Source organism: Alnus glutinosa, chromosome 5 (genome assembly GCF_958979055.1).
Source record: "Alnus glutinosa chromosome 5, dhAlnGlut1.1, whole genome shotgun sequence".
Classification (NCBI taxonomy): Eukaryota; Viridiplantae; Streptophyta; class Magnoliopsida; order Fagales; family Betulaceae; genus Alnus; species Alnus glutinosa.
In genome coordinates, this window is record NC_084890.1 from 27266577 (window position 1) to 27289615 (window position 23039).

A 23039-nucleotide genomic window follows, 5' to 3' on the forward strand; every position below is an offset into this window, starting at 1 on the left:
AATCCATGGTGACCTCCTTAATTAATCATTCCTCCAAGAACTGGAACGAGAACTTACTTAAAGAAGTCTTTTCTGAAGAAGAAGCAAAAGTTATTGCTAACATTCCACTCAGTCCTCTGCTCCCCGAAGATAGAATGATTTGGCGTGGAACTGCAAGCGGGATTTTTATAGTGTGAAGTGCATACCATCTGGGCAAAGAAGAACAGGAGAGAAGAGCAGCCCAATGTTCCAACGGGAATACAGGGCAGGACGTGTGGAAGACTTTATGGGCCACATGCTGTGAAAATGTTTGTTTGGAGAGCTTGCCAAAATATTCTGCCCACTCGAATGAATCTATACAGGCCAAAAATTATAGAAGAAGCAAAATGCCCATGCTGCGAAGTAGAAGATGAGACTTTAATTCATGCCCTCTGGACCTGCCCAGCTGCCCAGGATGTTTGGGGAAGCAAAATGTCTCTTTTCCAGAAGGGCTATGTCTCAGGGGTGTCTTTCAAGGAGGTGTTTGAAGACGGAATTCAACGTTACAGCAAGGAAATTCTGGAGCTGTTGGTAGTTGTGGCCCATGGAATATGGTTCAGGAGAAATAATCTAGTTTTTGAAGGAGCCTTTTCCCACCCAGATGATGTCTTTTCAGCTGCTATTAACTTCATTCGGGAATATAAGGAGAGCTTGGTAAAGGGCAAGCCATTGGTGCAATCTGAAATGAATCCTGGTGTTAGAAGAGACACAGCAACGTGGAGTCCTCCCTCGTATGGCTTCATAAAAATTAACTGGGACACGGCTATTAATAAAACAAAGGGATGGATTGGTATGGGTATCATTGCCAGGGACTATTTGGGAAATTGCTTGGGAACCCGGAGTCTTACAAAAATTTTACAGGCAGATGCAAAGACTGCTGAATCTTTAGCAGCGTTGGAGGCTATTCAGTTTGCTAAAGAAGCTGGTTTTTTAGTGGCTATTTTTGAAGGAGATGCAGCCAATGTTATTGAAGAGTTAAATTCAGATCCTCCTTATTTGTTGCGTGCAGGCCATATTCTCGAAAGTATTCATGTTGAGCGGCAAAGTTTACATACATGTAGTTTCAATTTTGTTTTTCGTGAGTCCAATTATGCAGCACATTGTTTTGCTAAAGAGGCTGCTAGTATTATGTGTGATTTGTGTTTGCTGGAGGATACTCCTACTAGTATCTCCAGTATTGTTCTTAGGGAAGCTATTTCTCCCTAGATCCTTTTTGAGGGTCAAGTATTTTTCGTTTGGTGATCAATGAAGAGTATAAGAATTTTTGTTCAAAAAAAAAAATAAAAAATAAAAAAAAATAAAATTTTATGCATAGAGCATATATATTTTTTTTTTAATAAGGTAATTTAGGCATCGGAGAGAGACCCTCAGAAGGATCTCTTAATTTTAGTTGTCTTGTAGTATTCTTGAGGAGCGTGGAAAATTAAAGAACGTACAGTTCATACTGTATGAAAACTATGCTAACATGGTCAATAGAAGCCTTGAAACTATACTATAGGATATATTTCAATCATATTAAATAGCCAAAATTCTTACGAATGAGAATGGATCCTTAATGCTTAATAATTATATCTTGGGAAGAATTTAGCTTCACCACAAGACGTGATCCAACAGAGAATATTTTTGTTTATCGGAAAATCATCCACTCTCTTAAAAGGAGGGGTGGGAAAGATTTGTCCATCGATCTCCACCCCACATCTCGCTCTTTCTACCAAATTGTTTGATTTCTGAAAGATAAACTTAAAGAGGATACACGAAAATCATAAAACGTTGGTTGGTATAAGCCATAAACCAATCCTTTTCTGCCCCCGGTGAGTCACAAAGCACACTTGTCCTTACAAACGTCAATTCCGCAACCGAACTAATAAAATTGACTATTGCATGGATATTTCGCAAAGAAATTAGCTACTTCCTATTTTCAGTTAAATTTTATAAATCAGTCTAATAAAATAATATAAAGAACAGAACCATATGGTAGCTTGGAGTCCAAGCCCCATAAGCCATCGTGTTTTTCCTAATTTTTTTTAAAAAAATATTATTATAATTTTTTAAAAATTAAAATTTTACCTCTTAATTTTTATTTTTATTTTTTAGTGTTTCCACCCTCCCAATTTTAATTTTTTTTTTTTTTTTTAATTTTTCAGTTTCGACCCTCCCCCCAAAATTCTAAATGCTAGCTCCGCTTTTGAATTGATATATATTTTTAAAGCATGTGAAAAGCACATCCTTTCTTATTAATGCTATTAAAAAAATATGATCGAGTTCACATATGCTAAAAAATACATGCCGCTTTATTAGACTGATTTGAAAAAATTAGCTATAAACCAATTTGCAGCTGATTCCTGTCAACTATTCATGAATGATTAAACCATCAAAACCGGATCTTCTCCGTTTCAAGTTTGATAGTTAATATTTTATTTTATTTTTTATTTTATATATATATATGTATAGGAGAGCTACCGTGGGGCTTTGAGAGGGGAGGGGGCCTTGGCCCCCAAGTCTTAAGGTTTTCCCTAAAAAAAAGAAAAAACTTAAAAGAAATAATTAAAATTTTACTTTTAAATTTTTATTTTTTTAGTTTTGCTCTCCCAAAATTTTTCTTTTTCAATTTTACCCATCAAATCTTAAATGCTGACTCCGCCCATATATATGATACTACAAAAATAGTACAATAACATATTTATTATATAATATTATATACACTATTAAAAAAATAAAATAAAAATTTTAACCATAAAATAACATTAATGTATTTCATGCGGCATGCTAACAGCCGAACCGAAGGTTTTCATGCGGGCAGTTAATGTTGTCCAGCTTTCGGCAAAGTGGCAAACCAAGTTGTCATTAATGCATGAAAAAGTAACGCTAACATGAAGGTGATCTCATTCACTATTAATAAATCCAGAGGACGCTCTGTGCAGTGTGCATTAGATCTTGACCGCTCGAGAACAAACTACCGTGGCCGTAGGAAAATACTTGTAAAAAAAAAGAATATACTCTTTGGCCAAAGAAATTTCAGAAAACAGTAGTTCAGAAATCTCTCCTTTTTTAAAAAAAATAAAAAAATATGCCACTAAAATTGTATCTCACAGACAATTTATCTGAAGTATAATGGCGATGGAATGCTATTTCTATACGCCCTTCAATACAGATATTACCTTATTATTATTTTTTTTGATATGTCTATACAAGAGGGGGAGGATGAGGAATTCAAACTAGTGACTTCCGTTTCATGAGGCATGGTCCTCAACCGATTGAGCTACCCCTTGGGGATTACCTTATTACTTTTGTTAGCTGCTATGGAACTCATTTTATGATTTGAATTAAATTTTATTAATTTAATTGTGTATATATTATCACATAATAATTATGTTTTTATCAACCATTTTTATTTGTTTATTTTTTTTTTTATATATATATAATTAGAAAGAGTCAAAACTTGAATGAGATGCCAAATTTAATTTTAATAAGGGTTGAGTTAAATTTTTAGGCCAATATATATTATGGGAAAGAAGAGAGTGGGGAGAGGGCCCATCAAAATTTGTCCCTCATTGTAACCTCATTTAAAATTCTTAAAAAGACATTATGTATATCATTAAAATTCCGTTTGTTTCGGCATAAAATGTTTTCTATCGAAAAATATTTTTAAAAAAATCATTTTTCAGGAAAATAATTTTCACAGAAAACATTTTCTGACGTTTGACGTGTACGAATATATATATATATATTCATTCAATCATATTGACCCATAAAAATTAATTATTATTCAAAATATAAAAATATTAATATAAAATAATTTATAAAAATTATCCTAATAATTTGAGTTATGATAATGGTGTAGCGGATGCCTGTCGGTGGTCAGGTGATGATCCGGCGGTGCCAGAAGGTGGTCCGGTGGTGATTCGACAATAGTTTGGAGTGGCTCAATGGTGGTTTGACATTGCCCGATGGTGGTCTAGCGGTGGCCAAAGACTGGCCGATGGTGGTCTAGTGGTGGCGAGATGGTGGTCCGATGTTGGCCCGGATTTGGTTCGGTGGTGATTCGGGGTATCTAGTGGTGGTTCGTGGTGTTGGTTTAGTGGCGGTTCAACGGACAATGGTGATCCGGTGGTTTAAGAATGAAAAATTCAAACTTAAAAAATAATAGGAAATTTGTTTTCATGTCAAAAGCATGCCGTGGGATAATTAAGAAATATTTAAATTCTCTAATAAATTACTAGCATTAAAACCTTTTGGTTTTTGGGCAGATAGAGAAAAGCTTTATTGAAATGATGATGAAATGCTGCGTCAGGAAATTAATGGGTGGAATTTGAGATAGTGAAATCCGTTTGAACGGAAAGAAAAGTGAGAGAGACAGAGAGATAGTGAAATGCACTTGGATGGTCAAATACAAACTCTCATGAGGATGATTGGCCCCCTCTCTATCAGAATCTTCCCTCTGCCTGTGTCACATTTTGTGAGGATGTGGGGACTCCCAAAAACCGTAAGCACATAATTGACATCTGCCCCTTTCCAAGGGAAAAAGAAAAAGAAAAAGAAAAAAAATCAAATTGGCGTGATAAAGTTTTGAATTATGGTGTCGAAATTATGTGTTCGTGAACGAGTGAAAATCGACATCACCCCCCACTCGTATTAATGGGCGACTGGGCGTTACGAGGAGTCCCACCATGTCGATAAAAAAAATGTGGAACTGTGCGACGGCGGCGGAAATAGTTTTGGAATTGTCAATTCAGAGGCTATAGATGATGATTATGTGCGACGGCCGCATGGCCAGAGACGTTATGATAAGTAGTTAGCAATTCACACAATAAATATGAGATTTTTAAAACAAATTTCAAACAACCTACTTATCTATTGAGAGATCGATGTATAGTCCTTTTTCTTTTTTCTTTATTTTCTTTTTTTTTGTAAAACTTTGTTTTAATTAAAAGTTTAGGAATATTGCACACTTTCATAGTTGGGATCGATCATGCCTCATGAAGCGGAGATCATTATTTTAAATTCTCTCTTTTTCTTGTATGGACATGTCAAAAAAAAAAAAAAAAAAAAAATTAAAAATTTGGAACACATTGCACGCCCTCACGAAACATTTGAAGAAAGCTCGATCAGTCTTATTTTCGTTTTCTTTGTTGTTTGACGGCTGTTTTCTCTTCTTCTTGCTGTTGAATTTACTGTCGAGACAATCGAGGGACCTAAAATTTGATTTTGATTTTGATTTTTTTTTTTTTTTTTTTTTTTTGGAGCTTTTAACCATAAAAATATTATATATAGTTGCAGAAATATCTGCTGCACGTTTCACAAATTGGAAAGTCCACGCGCGAGGTACATGCCACAGTCACAATCCCAAAACCTGTGTATGTATAGTGAGAAACGTGGGCAATTTGTTATCGTTAGGGCTCCCTGTCCATAGTTCATGTGCGACAATAATATTTTCAGAGACTTTGTTCCGCCCTTTAATTTGGATGTTATGGCGGTGCTGGTTAAAATAGTGGGAAAAGAAAAAAAAAATCTTAGTATTTAATCTTTTTACGTCCATGTCATGATGGGGTTCAAGCAAAGACATGATGGTCGTAGTGAGTTCTGACAAAAGTCACACAACTTTAGTAAATCTCGAATGTTTCACTGCTGTGATAGTTTTATGGATAAGGATGGCTTCAATTGGTAATTTAGCGGAATTTTATACATAACTTTTGAGCAGCATTCATAATTTCATGATGACATGATGATGATAAACTCGCATTAATGGTAGAAGGTGGCTGTTGCTACATTTAAATTAAAAGGTTAAAAAAAAAAAAAAAAGGTTAAAAAAGAAAGAAGACGATAAAGAACATCCTGTACGTTTTCCATCTATGGCAAGTTGGGTCAAACTTTTTTAAACGTACCTATTGTGAGCATTGACAAAATCCTATATTTGCTAAAATGGGGAAATTTGACCAGATCGATCATTGGGTTGTAGATTTCTCGAAGACACCTAGCCTATAATCGCCCAACCTTGACTTGTATGCAGACCTTTTGTATTCACACCATGTGAACTCCTGGTACAAGCTTTCTTCTCCTTCACCCACAAGTGACGGCAAAGGTGCTATTTTTTCACTCAAAGGTGGCCCTCCAAAGTAGATCATTGAAATCCTTGGCTTTGCATGGTCGGCCAAAACCCTATGCGTCACACTCTTAAACCTTCCATTACTCATTACCTGCATCAATCCCATATCCAAATTAATTAGTAAATGTCAAAATCTTAAAAATAAGGCCAAAAATAATTTTTTTAAAAATATATATATATAAATTGTAAGCATGGTTGAAGATTATGATGATTATAATGGGATTTTAAAGATGTCTTTTTTAACCTAGGATAAAGTGTTGTTATCTTTGACGTTGAGAAAGAGAGAGTGAGTTTAAAAAGATAAAAGTAAGAGAGCAAAGCCCATTTACGGATCTCCTCAGGAAAACCCAAAAAGATACCGACTGGTTGCTAAAAAGTAGGTGTATCACCTCGTTGAAGCAGTAACAAATTTATGTCCAATTGATTGACAAGGGTCAATTTCTTTCTTTTACTTCCCTGGTTAGAAAAAGAGTAACACGATTCTCATACTATTAGAATGATGTATGAGTAAAAATTAAAAATTAAAAATTTTCTTTTTTACAAAGTTTACTAATAGAATAATTAATTTTTACCGTTATATTATTTGAACTAGTTATATAACGTATACTAAATAGCATTTTTTTTTTAAAAAAAATAAAATAAAATGAAGGGGTTGGGGCTGACAAATGTACCTGAAGAGAATCACCAACATTAATGAAAAAGGAGGTTGGGTCAGGTGGGACTGAAGCCCATGTTCCATCTCTCAGGCAGATTTGCAGGCCAGAGGTGCTGTTAGATCTTAGGATAGAAATTATCTGCGGGTCTGTGTGCTCCCCAAATCCAATCAAATTTCGTCCACCCAATGTTTGGAGCTCCGGGCATGGTGGATAGTGGTTTAGCCTGAAACACGAGTCACTTTTCTCATCACTCAAAAGCCTGCTCAACACATCCCTTGGCTCAATCCCCAAGCCATCAACTACGAGTTCCAATATGTCACAAGCCATCTTCTTCACTTTCGAAATATAATCATCCAGAGCAGACCTACACCATTAAAAAGGAAAAGAAAATGTCAAAAAAAAAAAAAAAAACAGAGAAACAGAGGGAGAAACAGAGGTCTCTGTTTAGAAACTTTACCGAAAAATTTGTGGGTTTTCCTTGAAAAGGGTGAGGGATTTGTAGGAAATGACGTCGGGATTGGTGTTGAGGAGGATATATTCAATCCAACCCACATCACCGTTTGGTCCAATTCTCTTGCTGCCATAACCAAATGGGTCAGGAGGGCCAGCCCTGTCTTTCTCAGACTGGGGTGAGTTGAAGAACCTCAGGGCTTCCGCTTCCAACCTGTTTATGAACTCCATTGGGAAGCCATGATTGACGACCTTGAAGAATCCAAACTCACAGCCCTTGACAACAAGGTTCTTGGCCTCAGGGTCTGAGAGGTCCACCACTGGAATTCCAGTCAACAAGCTGGTGGGCTTGCTGCATGTTTTGATCAGAGAGTAGCGGTCTAATGCTGGCTGAGACAGAACCACCATAGTAGTAGCTGTTGCTGTTGTTTTCGTATCACAGAGAGAGAGAGAGAGAGAGAGAGAGAGAGAGAGGAGAAGAAGAAGTTGAGTTTCGTTTGGTGGGATTGTAGAGAGGGTGATGAGATTGATGGGTTTTAAATGGGCAAATGGGTGAGAATTGCTATTGCATGAAAGGAAAGCTGGACAGTCTAGAGGCGTTTCTAACTATAAAGAGGAGTTATCTGGCTTTGGTGTGCATTTATGCAATCGAGGGTGAAATTGCTTTTATTTGTGTTCCCACTTCAATAGAGAGCTTCTATTTATAGGATTCCAATGGCTTAGGGCGTGTTTACGTGTGAGATTTTTTTTATATTTAAAATTGTTAATATCAAGAGAATTTATTTTTTAAAATTATGTTTCGATGATTTAAAAAACCTAAGACAAATTAGAAAAAAGTTAAATAAAATCTGAATAGAATTTGAATTCTTAAAAACGGTATTTGAAAAATAATTATCACGCAACATGTTAGCCATTTTCACCTTTAGGCTAAGGGTAATGTCTCTTGCACACTTTCAACACAAAGTGTGCAAGAAACATTACTCTTACGTTAAAATGGCTAACCAATTCACTAAAAAGTCCCTTCATCGGATTATACAAATCAAATGCAAAATGCATTTATGATGTCACACACGCATCTCTTCTTTTATTTGTTTCTCTTTCTTTGACTCTCTCTCTCTCTCAGCAAAACTCATTTGCACCTTAACAATATTGTAATATGTCTCGGAATCTGAAAACTTGTATTTCAAAGTATATTTATATGATAAAATCTATATTTGCCATTTTAATTAAGGTCATACTCATGCGAACCACCTCAAATGAAAAATAAATAAATAAATAAATAAAATTGCTTACTTTATAGCAAATAATTATCTTTAAAAAAAAGACTTATCTTTTAAAAAATATCTTAAAATTAAAATAACGAAAGATAAAAAAAGAATATTTAAATGATTTAATGAAATATTAGATAATCGGATGTATAATACCTTTTAAAACCCATGACTTAAAATTAATAAAGTATGTTTTGCTTAACCATTTTGTATATAAAAATAGATAATCCATTGAAAGTGCTCTTAGTAAATTTTTGTATAATTATTATACAATTGGATGGTGCGACTTTCTTTTCTTTTCTTTATACAAGTGTTAAAAATTTACTAATTAACACTATTCTTTCACAAAACGTAAAATTAACACAAACTTATGTGAAAAACACAAAACAAGATACTTTAAGGGTTTTATTATTTATTTATTTGTTAATAATAATAATTGTTATTATTATTATACTTTGGCACCAATAGGGTGTTGCGTTGACACTCTGTCACTTTACCATCAACATTAATATTGGACCATATATTATAATATTTAGTAAATGTTATGACATATTTATTTCATATGATGAGAAATATGCAAAATCCTCGAGTTGTCAAGAGACTTACCTTCTATTTTGTAGCTTTTTAAGTTATGTTCAAGAATAGCGTAGATCAGTACTTGTGCAAATAATATTTTGATAAATTTAACGAATATATTGTAAAATCCAAAGTTGGGAGATCCAACTTCCAATACGTTGCTTTTCCATCTTTAACAAAATATTTTACCTCAGCAATGTAAATATTGCTAGTAACTTTATTACAAAATTAAAGTGGTTTTCTCAAAATTATTTACATACATTTTCGGTTGACTCCGTTGGCTTTCTCAAAAATTAAAGGTAGCAGATTTGTTTTTCGAATATGGGTATGTAAATTTATTACAAAATATCAAAGGTTTCATTTATTTTCTGCCAGGAAGAATGAAATGGTCAATTCTGAAAGATTCTTTAAAACCAAAACTTAATTGGTAGCCTTTTTTATTTGTGCAAGAGATTCATTTTTTAAGAAAATGATTTGGACAATCCACATAATAATAAAGCAGTGACACTATGCAGTTGCATGATATATACATATAGCTCATGCTGCCACTAATTAATTTTGATAGGCGACTAATTCGTACAATAGAAAATTATAAATTTAATCATTTAATTAATATTTTAATACTCATTCTCATGTGTGAGCTTAAGCTCTCTTGAATAAGTGAGGCCAAACATGTGGAATATTTAATTGAAATGGGAAATGAATGATAGAGTCAATGTCCAAACTTAAGGTCCGTTTGTTTCAACCGAAAATCAAGGTCAAACCGAAAACATTTTCGGTTGATTAGGAAAACTTTCTTTGATTTTTGTAAAATGGTTTCCCTTTTTTAGAATCGTAATCTATTTTTCGAGTTTGAGCTTATCCTTCTTGCATGCACTATTTCTCGCAATTCATTCTTTGTTGCTTCCGAAATCCACTGTCTTTCGCTGGAATCCGTTGAAGTTTGCAGGAATCCACCACCGGTCGTCGGAATCTACCACCAACGAAGGTTTCCAAAAGTCACTGGTCATTTTCCATTGTCACTGATTTTCCGTACGACCGAAATGCTGAAAACATTTTACGTCTAAACAAACAGAGTCTTAGCACCTTTACTCTGATACTATGTTAAATTATCACTTATCCCAAACACTTATCACTTAGCGAATGAAAAAGAGTACTATCAGTATAATCATTTTACTCCTCGTCATTAGCATAAAGAATTTCAATTGTTTATGATGAAAGATCCTTGAGTCATCGCATTCTAATGTTATTCACCAACTTTTTAAATGTTGCAGTTGGTAATGTTTTGGTAAATAAATCTACCAAATTGTCACTTGATCGTATCTGCTTCATATCAATATCACCACTCTTCTGGAGCTCATGTGTATAAAAAAATTTCAGTGAAATGTGTTTTGTTCTATTACCTTTAATATATCCTCATCTGATCTGTATGATACAAGCAGCATTATCTTCATATAATATTGTCCGGCTATCTTTAATTGTGGATAAACCACACTTTTCTCAAATGTGTTGAATTGTTGATCTTAGCCATATGCATTCCTGACTTGCTTCATGAATTGCAATAATCTTTGAGTGATTGTATAGCAATTAACATAAGTTGTTTAATAAACAAGGGAAAACTGCAATTTACCCCCTTGATGTTTACATGAATTTGCAATCTTGGTACCAATGTTTAGATTGCTTCAATTGCACCGAAGAAAGTTGCAAAAATTTGCAATCCACCCCCTTTCGTCCAATTGCTCTGTCTGATGAGACAGAAGTGACCCCACGTGCCTCGCACATGCATTTCGGACAGAGGTGGACAAAAATGCCCTCATTTAAACGACATTGTTATGTCCAATATAACCCCAAAAAATTCATCAAAACACTTCTTCTCTCCTCCAGCTTGTTTTGGGTTCGCTGTTTGGAGGGCTGATTTGCAGCGTCAAAGCATGCACGTAGCTCCCACTTGTATCCACAAGCAATGGCAGTGATGAAGGCTTTTGCTGCAAACAGATGGAGAGTAGTACTATGGTTCAGTTCAGTCATGAGAATGAACAAAAATAGAGAATGCATGCATGTGGGAGAGAAATACACGTTACGGGCTCCGTTGAAGCCGATATATGCGAACCTGCCGGAGAAGGAATGGGTGGGCACTGACGCCAAGAAGAGTGTTCGACGACGCCGAATGGGGAGGAGGTACGTTTCTGCAAGTCTGCAATGCAAGCAGACTAATTTATATTCGGAAAAAATTAAAAAAAAAAAAAAAAAAAAAATCACTCTATTCTCCCCTGTTCTACATAGCATAAACAGAAGAGAAGACGCATTCTTTTGTCTGTCATATATGGCGTGAATGAAGATGTAAAGAACCTCTCAAACACGTGCAGTATTATCAAAGCTGTGCTTGAGGATGCGATCTGCCATCTCAGCGCGCTCCTCTTGTGAAAACAACTCACTGGCATCAAACGTGGGAAGAAATGGAAGATTCTACCACTAAAATGCAGTAATTAAGAAGACCTTATATAAGACGTGGTATTTCAAAGAGGAGAGAAAAAGCATGACGTCTTCTTCTAGCTTCCGCAGAGAAGGTTTCCAAGCAAGAACATGATGAAGGGAGCAGATTGCTAAACCTCTGTGATTTCTTATCCTCCAGGACAGGAAGTTCAGAAGTGGTGCTCAGTGCATAGTGTTGATGCAAGCCCTTGTAACTTGTCATGGATGCCCCATCGAGCTTCTTAAAATAAATGTGATTAGAACATCATCAAAACAGAAAATTGAGGAGATAGGGAAAGGACTCGCCCGTTTTGCTGAGCATGGATCGGAGTGATCCCGATAGGATGACAATGGAAGATACATACTTGAGCCAGCAAATAAGAAACATAATATATGTGTGGTGGTCAGCACACGTGAAGACCCTGCGGGGGCACTCAGACTTGGTGTTTTGTGTGAACTTCGGTCCGCAGTTGAACCTGATCGTGTCAGGGTCTTTCGATTAGACGATTCGGATATGGGAGGTGAAGACCGGGAGGTGCGTCCATGCGATATGTGCTCACTCCATGCCCGTCATGTCTGTGAGCTTCAACCAGGACGGCTTGCTCATCGTCTCCACCAGCCACGTCTGCACATGCAAGATCTGGGACTCCTCCACGGCCACGTGAAGAGATGAGGACGGCTTTGAGGAGAGACACGTGTCCCGGGTTCATATCCACGATTTGAGGAGGCCTAAAGTGTTTTGATGAATTTTTTGCGGTTATATTGGACAAAGTGGTGCCGTTAAAATGAGGGCATTTTTATCCACCTATGTCCAAAAAATGCATGTGCGAGGCACATGGGGTCACTTCTGTCTCATCAGACGGAGCAATTGGACGGAAAGGAGGTAGATTGCAAATTTTTGCAACTTTCTTGAGTGCAATTGAAGCAATCTAAACATTGGTACCAGGATTGCAAATTCGTGTAAACATCAGGGGGTAAATTGCAGTTTTCCCAATAAACAATTAAGCTAAACCATTTTGAGTATGAGTATGAGCAACATGATGTTCAACATTAATTCCAATTGATATGCAATAGTAATAAAAATGTTTGAGATGAAAATTCATTCGCATTATCCATCCAAATAGATTGAATTGGATAGAATTTGATAATCAGAAAATTGTGCCCCGAATCTAATTATTTGGGAAAGAAGTCTAGAAAATGCAACACTACAAATAGAAAAGCATGCAAACATGTGACCATCTAGTTCATGCATCTATTAAAACCATAAAATATCTAAATGATATATATATATATATATATATATATATATATATATATATATATATATATATATATATCCCCTTAAATTCTTTGTAAAAATGATGGAGATTCAACAATTACCTTAGAAGGGGATGGTTTGATAACAAGTTTACCTTGAGAACATGCAGCACAAGGATAATCATTTGGTAAAAGAATTTTCTGGTTTTTTAAGGGATATCCATATGAGTTCTCAATTATTCGACGCATTATTATTGTTCTTGGATGTCCAAGACGATCATGCCAAAGCATAAATATCTTTGGATCAGAGAACTTTTGGTGCATCACAACTTCTGATTCAATTGTTCTAATTATTGTATAATACAACCCAAAAAAGAAAGTAGACACTTTTTCTAATATGAGCTTCTGGACCGAAATTATTTGAGTAATATAAAGATATTCGTCACTGCATTCATTAGTGGTTTCAACAAGATAATTATTTAGACGAATATCCTTAAAACTGATTAAATTTCTTCTAGATTTAGAAGAATACAAAGCATCGTCAATAATTTTTTTTTTTCTTTTGACAATATGATTTTCGCTCTTCTAGAGCCTTCAATTAGGTTTGATGAACCTGATATTGTATTGATACCAGCTTTGTTAAATATTAAATATTGAAATTATTTTTTTTTATCTTGAATCATTCCATCAGTATGACTTATGCCTATATACATAAACAAAATATATATTAGGGGTAATTACCTTTTCCCCCCATGAACTACCAACTTTTGCGCAAAGCCCCCACAAACTACCAACTCAACCAAAATAGAGTATTCAACTACCAAAGACAACCATTTTCCCCCCTTCCGTCAGTCAAAAGGGTTAAAACAAACGGTCAACGGGTCACGTGACCATCACATGCTGTTTTACCCTCATTTTCTTTCTATTTTTCCCCCATGAACTACCACCATCTTCCAACATGCACCCATGAACTACCACCATCTTCCAACATGCTCCCATATAAAACGGCACGTGACAGTCACGTGACTCGTTGACCGTTTGTTTTAACCCCTTTGACTGACGGAAGGGGGGAAAATGGTTGTCTTTGGTAGTTGAACGATCTATTTTGGTCGAGTTGGTAATTTGTGGGGGCTTTGCGCAAAAGTTGGTCGTTCATGAGGGAAAAAGGTAATTACCCCTATATATTAAATTTTATTACTCAAAAAAGAAAGAACAAAATACAAATAAAGTTGACAATGCAAACATAATGTGATTAAGACATAATGAAAACATATTAATTGTTATAGACATATTAATCACCAATCAAAAGATCAGTTTTCTGTTAGAATCTACAAAGAAATTAGAAACATTAAGATGAGCGATACCCTATCCATTTATAATATCAAGTAAAACCAGAGGATCTATAGGATCACTGTGATTAGCAAAATTCATTTCAATTCCACTTTCTTTTTCCTTTTTACTTTTTTTTTTAAAAAAAAAAATTATGGAGGCTTGATATAGGTCTACCAGATGTTTAGGCGTACTATAGGTATGCGACCAATATCCTTTCATATCACACATGTAACATTTATCTTCATAGTTCTTTGTAGGTTTATTCTGTAAACCTTTGTTTTCATTTTGTTTCGCCTTAGTGTGGTCTCACTTCTAGTGGTATGAAACATTTCTTTTGTAAGAATTATGAGTACGTTCCCATTGACCTCTGTAACTTTTTCTACCACGTCTACGTCCATGACCACAGTTTCCATTATTGCCATGAAATGAGGTTTCATTTGCTTCAGGAAATGGTATAAAACCCATTCGACGAGATTGTTGATTTTATATTAATAACTCGTTGTTTTGCTCAGCCACTAGAAGACAAGATATTAATTTAGAACATCTTGTAAAATTACGCTCACGATATTGCTGCTACATGAGCACATTCGAGGCATGAAATATAGTATATATCATCATAAGTGATTTTTTCACCACACAGTTTTAATTGAGTTGATTTTAAAGATTACAACTTCAAGTGCATCCAACCATAATGAGCTTTTGGAAGGATAACTGTCTTCTGGTGCTCGTATCTCTCCCTTAAACTATTCCACAAGGTCAATGGATCTTTTACTGTAAGGTACTCATTTTCATCATGAAAATGATTACAAAGAAAAATCTTTTCTTTAGCACAATCCTGCTAGAATACTTGATTTTCTTTCTTAATAGTATTTCCAAGTTTCATAACATCAATTTTCATAGCATTATAATGATAATATTTTAGTTCATATTAATCTCACATGGATTATAAGATTCATATATTATAATATGATTCTTAACACACTAAAAATTTCTAAGCATATGTTAGAATGTTAATTAACAAAATAGATAATAAGATTACTAAATCTTAAAGAGACTTACAATGAATTGAGAATATCTCATGGATAGCTTTTGATGTTGAAGATCAAAAGAACACAACAATTGGTTAGAGCTTCGTGCTTGTAACGTATTGTAAAATCAAAGAAAATAGCAAGACAAGATGAAGAGATTGCAATATGTGAAACTAATTCTTCAGGAACTATGTTTGATTCTTTTTTATTATTGTGTGTTCTACATACTACTCAATACTCCATTTTATAGACAAAGAATCATAATAGGAGGTGAAGGAATATGAAAGGGTAGAACATGAATCAAAATGCGACATCAATGTATTACATGAATGTTATAGGAATTCTAAAAGGTGACATGAATGTATAGAATTCCAAGAGATGGAACTAAATGGCCATCCACCAAATACAATATGAGTTCATAACAAGTGTTATAATTTGACAATAATTTGAAAGAGTACTATACCTAAATTCTTTTATAACTTCCTGACATGTGTCAATTCATGATTGAACTTATGTCAATCACTAAATTTAACATCCTTCAATCACATGGTGACACAAAAACTTGAATATGATTGATTATGCATGCATCTCAAATTCAAAAGTAATGAAGAGTTAAAAGATTCAATCATTCTCCTGTATCTTGACAAAAGATTTCCAGTACTATAATGTGACAAAAATTTGGAAGGAATGAGGAAAGAGGGAGGCAGGAACCATGTAAGTAATGTTGCACTACAACTCTTTTATAATAGTACTAGCAGTAGCTTCCCTAAATCTTATTCGCTTCCCTAAATCTCATTCACTTCCCTAAATGTAAGGAAAACTCCTAAAAAAAATCGTGCAACAGACTTTCTTGGTGTTTCCTAAACCAAGGGAACAAAAAGTGCTACCCTAAATCTAGGGTAACACTTTTTCTTCCTTTAAAAATTATTTTAATAGCAAAAATTATTTCTCCATCTTCTCTTTCCTCTTTCTTCTATCATTTATTTGAAAGAATATTTAACTGACTTTCTTTTTCCTCTAGTATTTATTTGAAAGAATATTTAAATGATATATTGAAACAAGAGTTACAAGGTGGTTTGTGTAATTGAAATTTATTGTTGTTAATGTAGAAGTAGAAGAAACATGTAACATTCAGAATCGTTCTTTATAAATAGAGTTTTGTATACAATCAAATAATAAATGAAAAATGTAGCAAAAAAATGGCTTTGACTTATGGACGTAGGTCATAGGCCGAACCACTTTAATTCCTTGTCTATCTTTCTTTGTTCTCATTTCTTTCTTAAATTAGGTGATCTTACAATAGGAAAATATTAAGGGAAGCTATTGTACAATTTATTTGAATAGGGAAGGAAAAAGTAGTTTGGTTCCGTAAATTTAATAAAACTCTAAGGGAAGCTGGTGTTAGTGCTCTAACTTACTGACATGTCAATATGTGATTAAAGCTACATCAATAACTGAATTTAACACCTGCCAATCACATACTAACACGTTTCAAAAAGTTATAAAAGAGTTATACAAGAGTCCTAACTCAATCATTTTTAAATTTAGAAGCCCTTGTCAATATTGCCAATATGACACTTTGACCTTGTTTCTATTTTTTATTTTTTCTTTGCTTTTCTACCCGATTTGTCTTTTGTGGTTGTGGGGAATTTGGTGCCCTTCTGAAACAAATTTTGACTGTATTGAAGTGACAATATTTTTGTTATTAAGTTTTATGGTCATTAGCATTTTTGTCCCTATCAAAAGATAACACAAACAACTAAGAAAAGAGAGCCCCTTCTATCTGGACATGGTGTAAAACCCCACTTTTACAGCCGCCAATAGAAACTTGACACATCAGCTAAAAACAACAAAAAGAAAAAATAGAATAGAGATGAAAACACCGAATCTTTAAACAAGTGTTCAATCATAAACAAATTAGGGGCACTACTGTCTTTTCCTTCACGGTCTAGCTGGATTTGGGCATGGATTGGGTGAACCTACGCCACCAGCGACAGTGGCGGTCAGCTCTATTGCGGAGGCATAAGCGACTCCCCCCTCGACACGCTGGTTGAGTTCAGCCTCCACTATGGCCTGCACTTTTGTCTTTTCCTTGACCCTCTACTTCAACCCACCACTGGTCTGGCCGGATTTGGGCACGCACCGAGTGCACCTACGCGGGATCCTTACATTTTGGATTCCCTATGCCTCTATACCATGGATACCATCTTGTCGCGGAGAGACCTATGTGTATGTTTCCCAAATGGTGTCCACCCAAAATGGAAGGAATCTGCCTACCTCATTAAGTACATCCCGAAGGAGAAGCTGATGCTCAGAAAGATCATGATAAGGAACTTCTGGTCTATTTCTCATTATGCCTCAATAAGCTATACAATAGCTTTCTTCTTACTCGTCTCGTGTAACCTTGTACCTATGGACTTCGAAAGACTAGTCGTGGGGGCTATGAAGGAAGTGCATTATGTGGTGACACCTTGTGCACAACGTGAGGAAAGCACTCACGCAGCCTCTAAAAATTTTGAGAAATGCGACGAGTACTTTAACTTTTACAGAGGGGAGCTTACCAAGTGATGCGGAACCAATTAAAAAAAAAAAAAAAAATTAGAGAGGACACTGGCTTGAAAAAGCCTCCGTGTTGGGGGCGAAAATTTCAGGAACAGTGAGTCTTCATTTCAATGTACTTTGTCGACAATATATATATATATTGAGAAGCTGCGTTTGTTTTTGCTCTCTCTGTGCTCTCCATTTTCGCATCTCTCCAAGGTCTCCCTCTTTGGTCCTTGAGAAACCCATTATTGTGTTTGGAGACTCATCACAATCGACCAGCACGCACTAGATGCCTATCTCTTTCTAGCGAGTTTGTTAGGAAGTAATTTTTTCCCAGTTTGGGGTGGGTTCTTTCTCATTAGATTTGCTTGGTTTCCACCTTCATGGGTTCTTTTCGTCCATAAAACAATATACAAGTAGCCTATGTTGCGAACACAACGCAAATGCAAAACGGAGGGTGCCATGTTTGCAAGTGTATTATTGATAAGGCCAGAGGGCGGTAGAGGATTGATTATTATGCTCATGACTCCGTACACCTTAATAAGAAAGATAGAGGGGGCAGACTTCTGGATTGGGAGTAAAGGATTCCTATCTTTTCGAATCATGTGGAACTGCAAATTTTCCACCCGTATGCTTCCCTGAAACCATCTTGAAAATTCCCCCCCTATGGGTTTCTCCAGAACCTCAAAGAGAGAAAGAGAGACCTTGTAGAGATGCAAAATTGGAGAGCTTTTTGTTTTTTGTTTTTCTCAAAAGATGAGTCTCCAAACTCTTTTTTTTTTCTCAGAAGATGGAGAGTGCGCAAAGAGAGAGAGAAAACCAACGCAACTTCTCATTTTTTTTTGTTGAAAAAGTACACACATGAAGACTCATTGGTCCTGACACTTTTTCTCCTAACACAGAAGCTCTTTCAAATCTAGAGTCCTCACTAAATTTTTTTTTTATTTCTTTAATTGGTTCCTTGTCACTTGGTAAGTGATGTGGTCTTTTTTTTACCAAAATATATCAATAATAAAATAACCACTCGCAATAGAACGAATCATTATAGGATAGGGCTATGTTGAGGGAGTCGAACTTCAAGGACTGTGTAGGTGTTGCTATCAAGTTTTTCAAGATTAAATATAACTGAATTTAAAATATGTTTGATTTTTGTTTATTTATAACTAAGTTAAATGCATAAAAGTAAAGACATCAAAATAAAGATAGAGTAGGGATGAGAGAAAGAATAGGGGATTGATTTCACCACTCACCACATAACAATGGTCAATCATAAATTAACAAGGAAAATTCATACTATGCATGACATAGGGCTCGTCTCACTCGAGTAGTTCAGAAATTACCTCTAAAGAATAAGTATAATCCATCTTCGGTTGGCACGAACCGTCCACCTAACCACTAAGTTGCGGTACGACCCGACTTTCCTTGGTATGGATTAGCTACGTCTTTAATAGGATACATACAATCAATGTAATAGTATAACACATCTTCGGTTGGTACGAACTGTCTACCTAAGTTATACTAACTAGGGTGTAGTACAATACGTCTTTCCTACGCATAGTCTATCTAACCATCTTGTTTATATGTTAATTAAAACTGTTATATAACAATCATTCACATAATTACAGAAAATATGAAGGATTGAATTCAATCAATATAAAAGACTTTCTAAGACAAGATAAGAAATTCATAATGATTAAATATAAACATTAAGATCAATTCTCACAGTTATACAACCATCATGCATATAAAAAATTCCAAATTAAAATACTATTAAACCATTGTTACTTGGAAAGGGCTACATCAACACCCTTGTAAGAATTTAGCCGCTCATCGTGGTGTTGGGATGGCCTCCTGCCATGTTCTTATCCTCTTCAACTTGTCAAGCCTCCAAGAATAATTTATTGTCTAAAACTAAGCACAAGCACAAGCACACCTTCTCTTGAAGCTTAGGGGTCTATTTATAGAGATTAGGAGAGGCCTAGAAGCTTTTGGAATTCCTGAAAAATCGTCTCTTGAGTCTTCTTGTTCAAGTAGGAGATTGAAACTTCAATCCAAGTAGGAAAATGATTCCAAATTCGTCCAGAATTGATGTTTTTTATTGCGGGGTGATTTTGGCATAGTAAACTTCCGAATTAGGAAAAATCTATTTCTAACATATTTGTTTCATTTTTTATTAGCTTTCCAACGCCAACAATATCATTGCAATCCGATATCTGAGAAAAAGTTATGATCCAAACACTAAGATATGTATATAATCCAAATTTGAATCCAATCCGATTTTGACTCTTATTGGATAAATTTCGATTTAATCCTTCACTTGATTTGATTAAACTTAATCACATCATATATGTATTCTATTATGATTGGTTAAGCTTAAATATATCTTCTAGGTCTTCTCAAAGTGTGCTTTAAGCCCAAAATTAATAGAATTAATTGCATCTTTATTTAGAACCTGAAAACATTAAAACAACACAAAATCAAACAAATAACAATGCTAAGAAATTAACATATGCAAGTTAAGGGGCTTGAATGTGCAACATTTAACTCTTATCTGTAAGCTTCCTTCCGTAAAAGTTTTAGTACTCGTAACAATTCTAAAAAAAATTTCCCATGTTGAGTCTTCATCTTGTATCCCTTTCCAATTAACCAAAACCTTGATGATAGCTTTGTTTCCTTGTTTTTAGGTCACATCATCAATTTTTTTTGCAAGATATGGAAGAGATCAAAACGTCTTGGAGAAATCTTCCAGCTTTTTCAAATGGCTAAGGTCTGTTGCTTGTAAGGCTAGTACATCAAGTAAACCCACTCCCCAATCTTGAACTTCCTTTTAGTGTTAAGCTTATGATACTAACTTTTCCTTCTCTCTTATGCATAGGGTTGTGCATAGGGAGCGGCGGGGCGGATTTTTGCCCTTTTTGCTCCCGCCCCGCACCCATGCAGGTTGAGAATTTCTCACCCGCATTCTACATTTAAAATGGGGAATCCATTGCGGGGCGAGTTCGTGTGTGGCAAGGGCGCGGGTTGGGTAGAGTGGTGCGGGTTTTTTGTGTGAAACCAAAACTAAATCAACCAAACACAATCGAAGAAAGAACTAGGAAAGAAACTAACTAAGGGTTTGGATCTTGGAATTGAGCCTTAGCTGGGTCCACGAGATGTGTGTATTGAAGGAGTTCCACCACCAGGGATGTAGATCGACCAGAGGGCTAGCGAAAGTCCCCACCGTCAAAGAGTCCAATCTGCTTTCGTCAATCCGGGTGTGAATGGTGGGCGCGTGATGGCCGTTACTCCAATCTTGATGGCAGATTCCATCCTTGTTGTTGGTGAGCTCATAAAGGAAGGAAGATTTTGGGTAGAGATTTTTAGGGAGGCTGAACAGTGAAGAGAAATGGAAGAAAGATTTGGGGGTGAGATTTTTGGGGAGGTTGAGAGTGAAGAGGAAGATTTGGGGGAGAGATTTTAGGAGAGGCTGAGAGTGAAGAGGAACAAAAAATCTGGAAGATTTAGGGGAGAGATTTTAGCGGAGGCTGAAAAGTGAAAAGGAACAAAGAATCTAAAAGATTTGGGGGAGAGATTTTCGGGGAGGAAGAATAGTGGAGAGAAAATTCTAGAATGCGGCGAATGGGTTAAATGTAGGGTTTGTTTATGTTTGTGTTTTATTTTATACAGGGAGAGGTAGGGCGGGGCGGGTCCCCGGGGTTTTTTAAAACTTTAACCAGCAACCCGCGCCGCACAGGTTAGTCAAAATCCAACCCGTACTCCGGGAAAAAAAGAAAGTAAAAACCGTGTTTTTAGGGGTTGGGCGGGGGGAAATGGTCGGTGCAGGTGGGTGGGTTTTTTCCCACCCCTACTTATGCAGCCTATAGATTATGTTAAGTATGATAATAATTTTTTCTCTCTTTTTTAAATTTTCTTCAATGGCTACGTTTTGTGTTGTGCTTGGAGTGTATGATGGGAATGCAAAATGTCATATTTTTCTCCCTTGATGTTTAGTCTTTTATCCTTATTTGGTACCTAAATGTACTCATTATTCTTATATTTTGATTTAGTATGCAAATAGATGGGTTAAATGCAAAACAAAGCTAATTGGGTGATTTTGGACAATTTCGACTTCACTTCGTAATATGGGCATAACTCTCTCATCCGAGCTCCGATTGGAACACCAAGACAAAGATCTACAACTTTCATGTTTTGAGTTTTGAGAGATACTGTTTGAATCAATGTCGAAATCGGGCTTGAAGTTGACATTCTAATAGGCGATCTATTTGCGGAAGTTTTCAGATCATGTGCACGAAAGTCCAGTTGAAAATACCACCTTCCTCGTTATATTAGGACTTTATTTTATTTTTAATATTTTCCTTAATTAGTCAGATTTGGATATTGTTATTTTAGGATAAACTTTAGAATATCTTTAGAAGATAAGGGATAAGCTTTAGCATATTTTTAGGAGATTTTGTAGGCTTCTAATATGGGGGATGAATGCGTATAAAGTGGGAGAATCATCAGACTAGAAAAGAATCATCCTCTTCCCTCTTCTCTAACTTCTCTTTTAAGTTTTAATCATGGTCCTGCGCAGCTAAACTTTTATAATTGGTCAAAGGAAACGAAAGCCTCGAAATCAATAAAACTGTGAGATCTAATTTGTTTTTATTATTTAATTTATGCTTTGAGTATCGGATATTCTTCTGTGTCTATTTTCATGATTGTCTCGTTTAATTACTAGGAGGCCTACTAGTTTATTATTCATTGCAATTTATTGTTGGGTTAGATATCAAATCTGTAATTGTTTGATCCCTCTAATTTGTGAAGAAACTAAGATTTAATAATTTCTGAAGATTTAATAATTTGCTGCGTCAAAAATTATTAAATCTTAGGAAGAATGCCCAACGAAATTAAATGCAACCGCATGTGCTTGTGTTGTTTCGCTTCATCGATCTTTCTAATTCTTAAGCACTTGTCTTGGGTTGTTTAGTAGCTAGGGTTAATTAGAGCGCTTGTCTTCTAATTAACTGCGACTAAGGAGAGATAGGAAAATAGTTCCAATGATGAATATTCAAAGTATGAATTGATATATACTTGCACCGATGATCAGTTGTAAAATTCCGATGGTGGATGTTGACTTAGACCAATGTTTGTTCTTTTGATTTATACTTTAATTTGAATTGTTCCTTAGTTGTTCTTTTTAAAATTATTTTCATTATACTCAAACCCTCCATCCTTATTCACGTAGCATAAAACTAGGCTAAATATTCTCTGTGGGATCGACCCTTACTTGCACTACTACATATATTTTCAGAGGTAAAGGTTTTATTTTTGGTTGCCTACAACAGGAAGACCA

At 35.4% G+C, this 23039-nt stretch overlaps 2 protein-coding genes across 3 annotated transcripts; one reads left to right on the top strand and one right to left on the bottom strand.

The window, feature by feature from the left end:
* Positions 1-327: 327 nt before the first annotated feature.
* On the top strand, positions 328-1224 carry LOC133869189 (uncharacterized). The gene has a single exon (XM_062306147.1). It carries the CDS (start codon positions 328-330, stop codon positions 1222-1224), a length of 897 nt encoding a protein of 298 aa, XP_062162131.1.
* A 4533-nt stretch (positions 1225-5757) lies between these two features.
* LOC133868480 (gibberellin 2-beta-dioxygenase) lies at positions 5758-7884 on the bottom strand. 2 transcript variants are annotated; one of them, XM_062305383.1, is made up of 4 exons: positions 7235-7884; positions 6793-7141; positions 6511-6577; positions 6070-6212 (listed from the first exon to the last, which is right to left on the bottom strand). In XM_062305383.1, the coding sequence occupies exons 1-4, from the start codon at positions 7633-7635 to the stop codon at positions 6202-6204; spliced, it is 828 nt and encodes a 275-aa protein (XP_062161367.1). In that variant the 5' UTR covers positions 7636-7884; the 3' UTR covers positions 6070-6201. The 2 variants fall into 2 exon arrangements, with proteins under 2 accessions (XP_062161366.1, XP_062161367.1); XM_062305382.1 differs by lacking the exon at positions 6511-6577 and having other exon boundaries at positions 5758-6212.
* Positions 7885-23039: the final 15155 nt, after the last annotated feature.

Excerpts from the sequence above, each read along its gene's own strand:
- LOC133869189 (XM_062306147.1), top strand. The coding sequence starts at position 328 with ATGAATCTATACAGGCCAAAAATTATAGAAGAAGCAAAATGCCCATGC.
- LOC133868480 (XM_062305382.1), bottom strand. The coding sequence starts at position 7,635 with ATGGTGGTTCTGTCTCAGCCAGCATTAGACCGCTACTCTCTGATCAAA. Across the intron at positions 7,142-7,234 it reads GAAAACCCACAAATTTTTCG|GTCTGCTCTGGATGATTATA; the intron begins GTAAAGTTTCTA and ends TTAATGGTGTAG. Across the intron at positions 6,213-6,792 it reads ATGTTGGTGATTCTCTTCAG|GTAATGAGTAATGGAAGGTT; the intron begins GTACATTTGTCA and ends GGATTGATGCAG.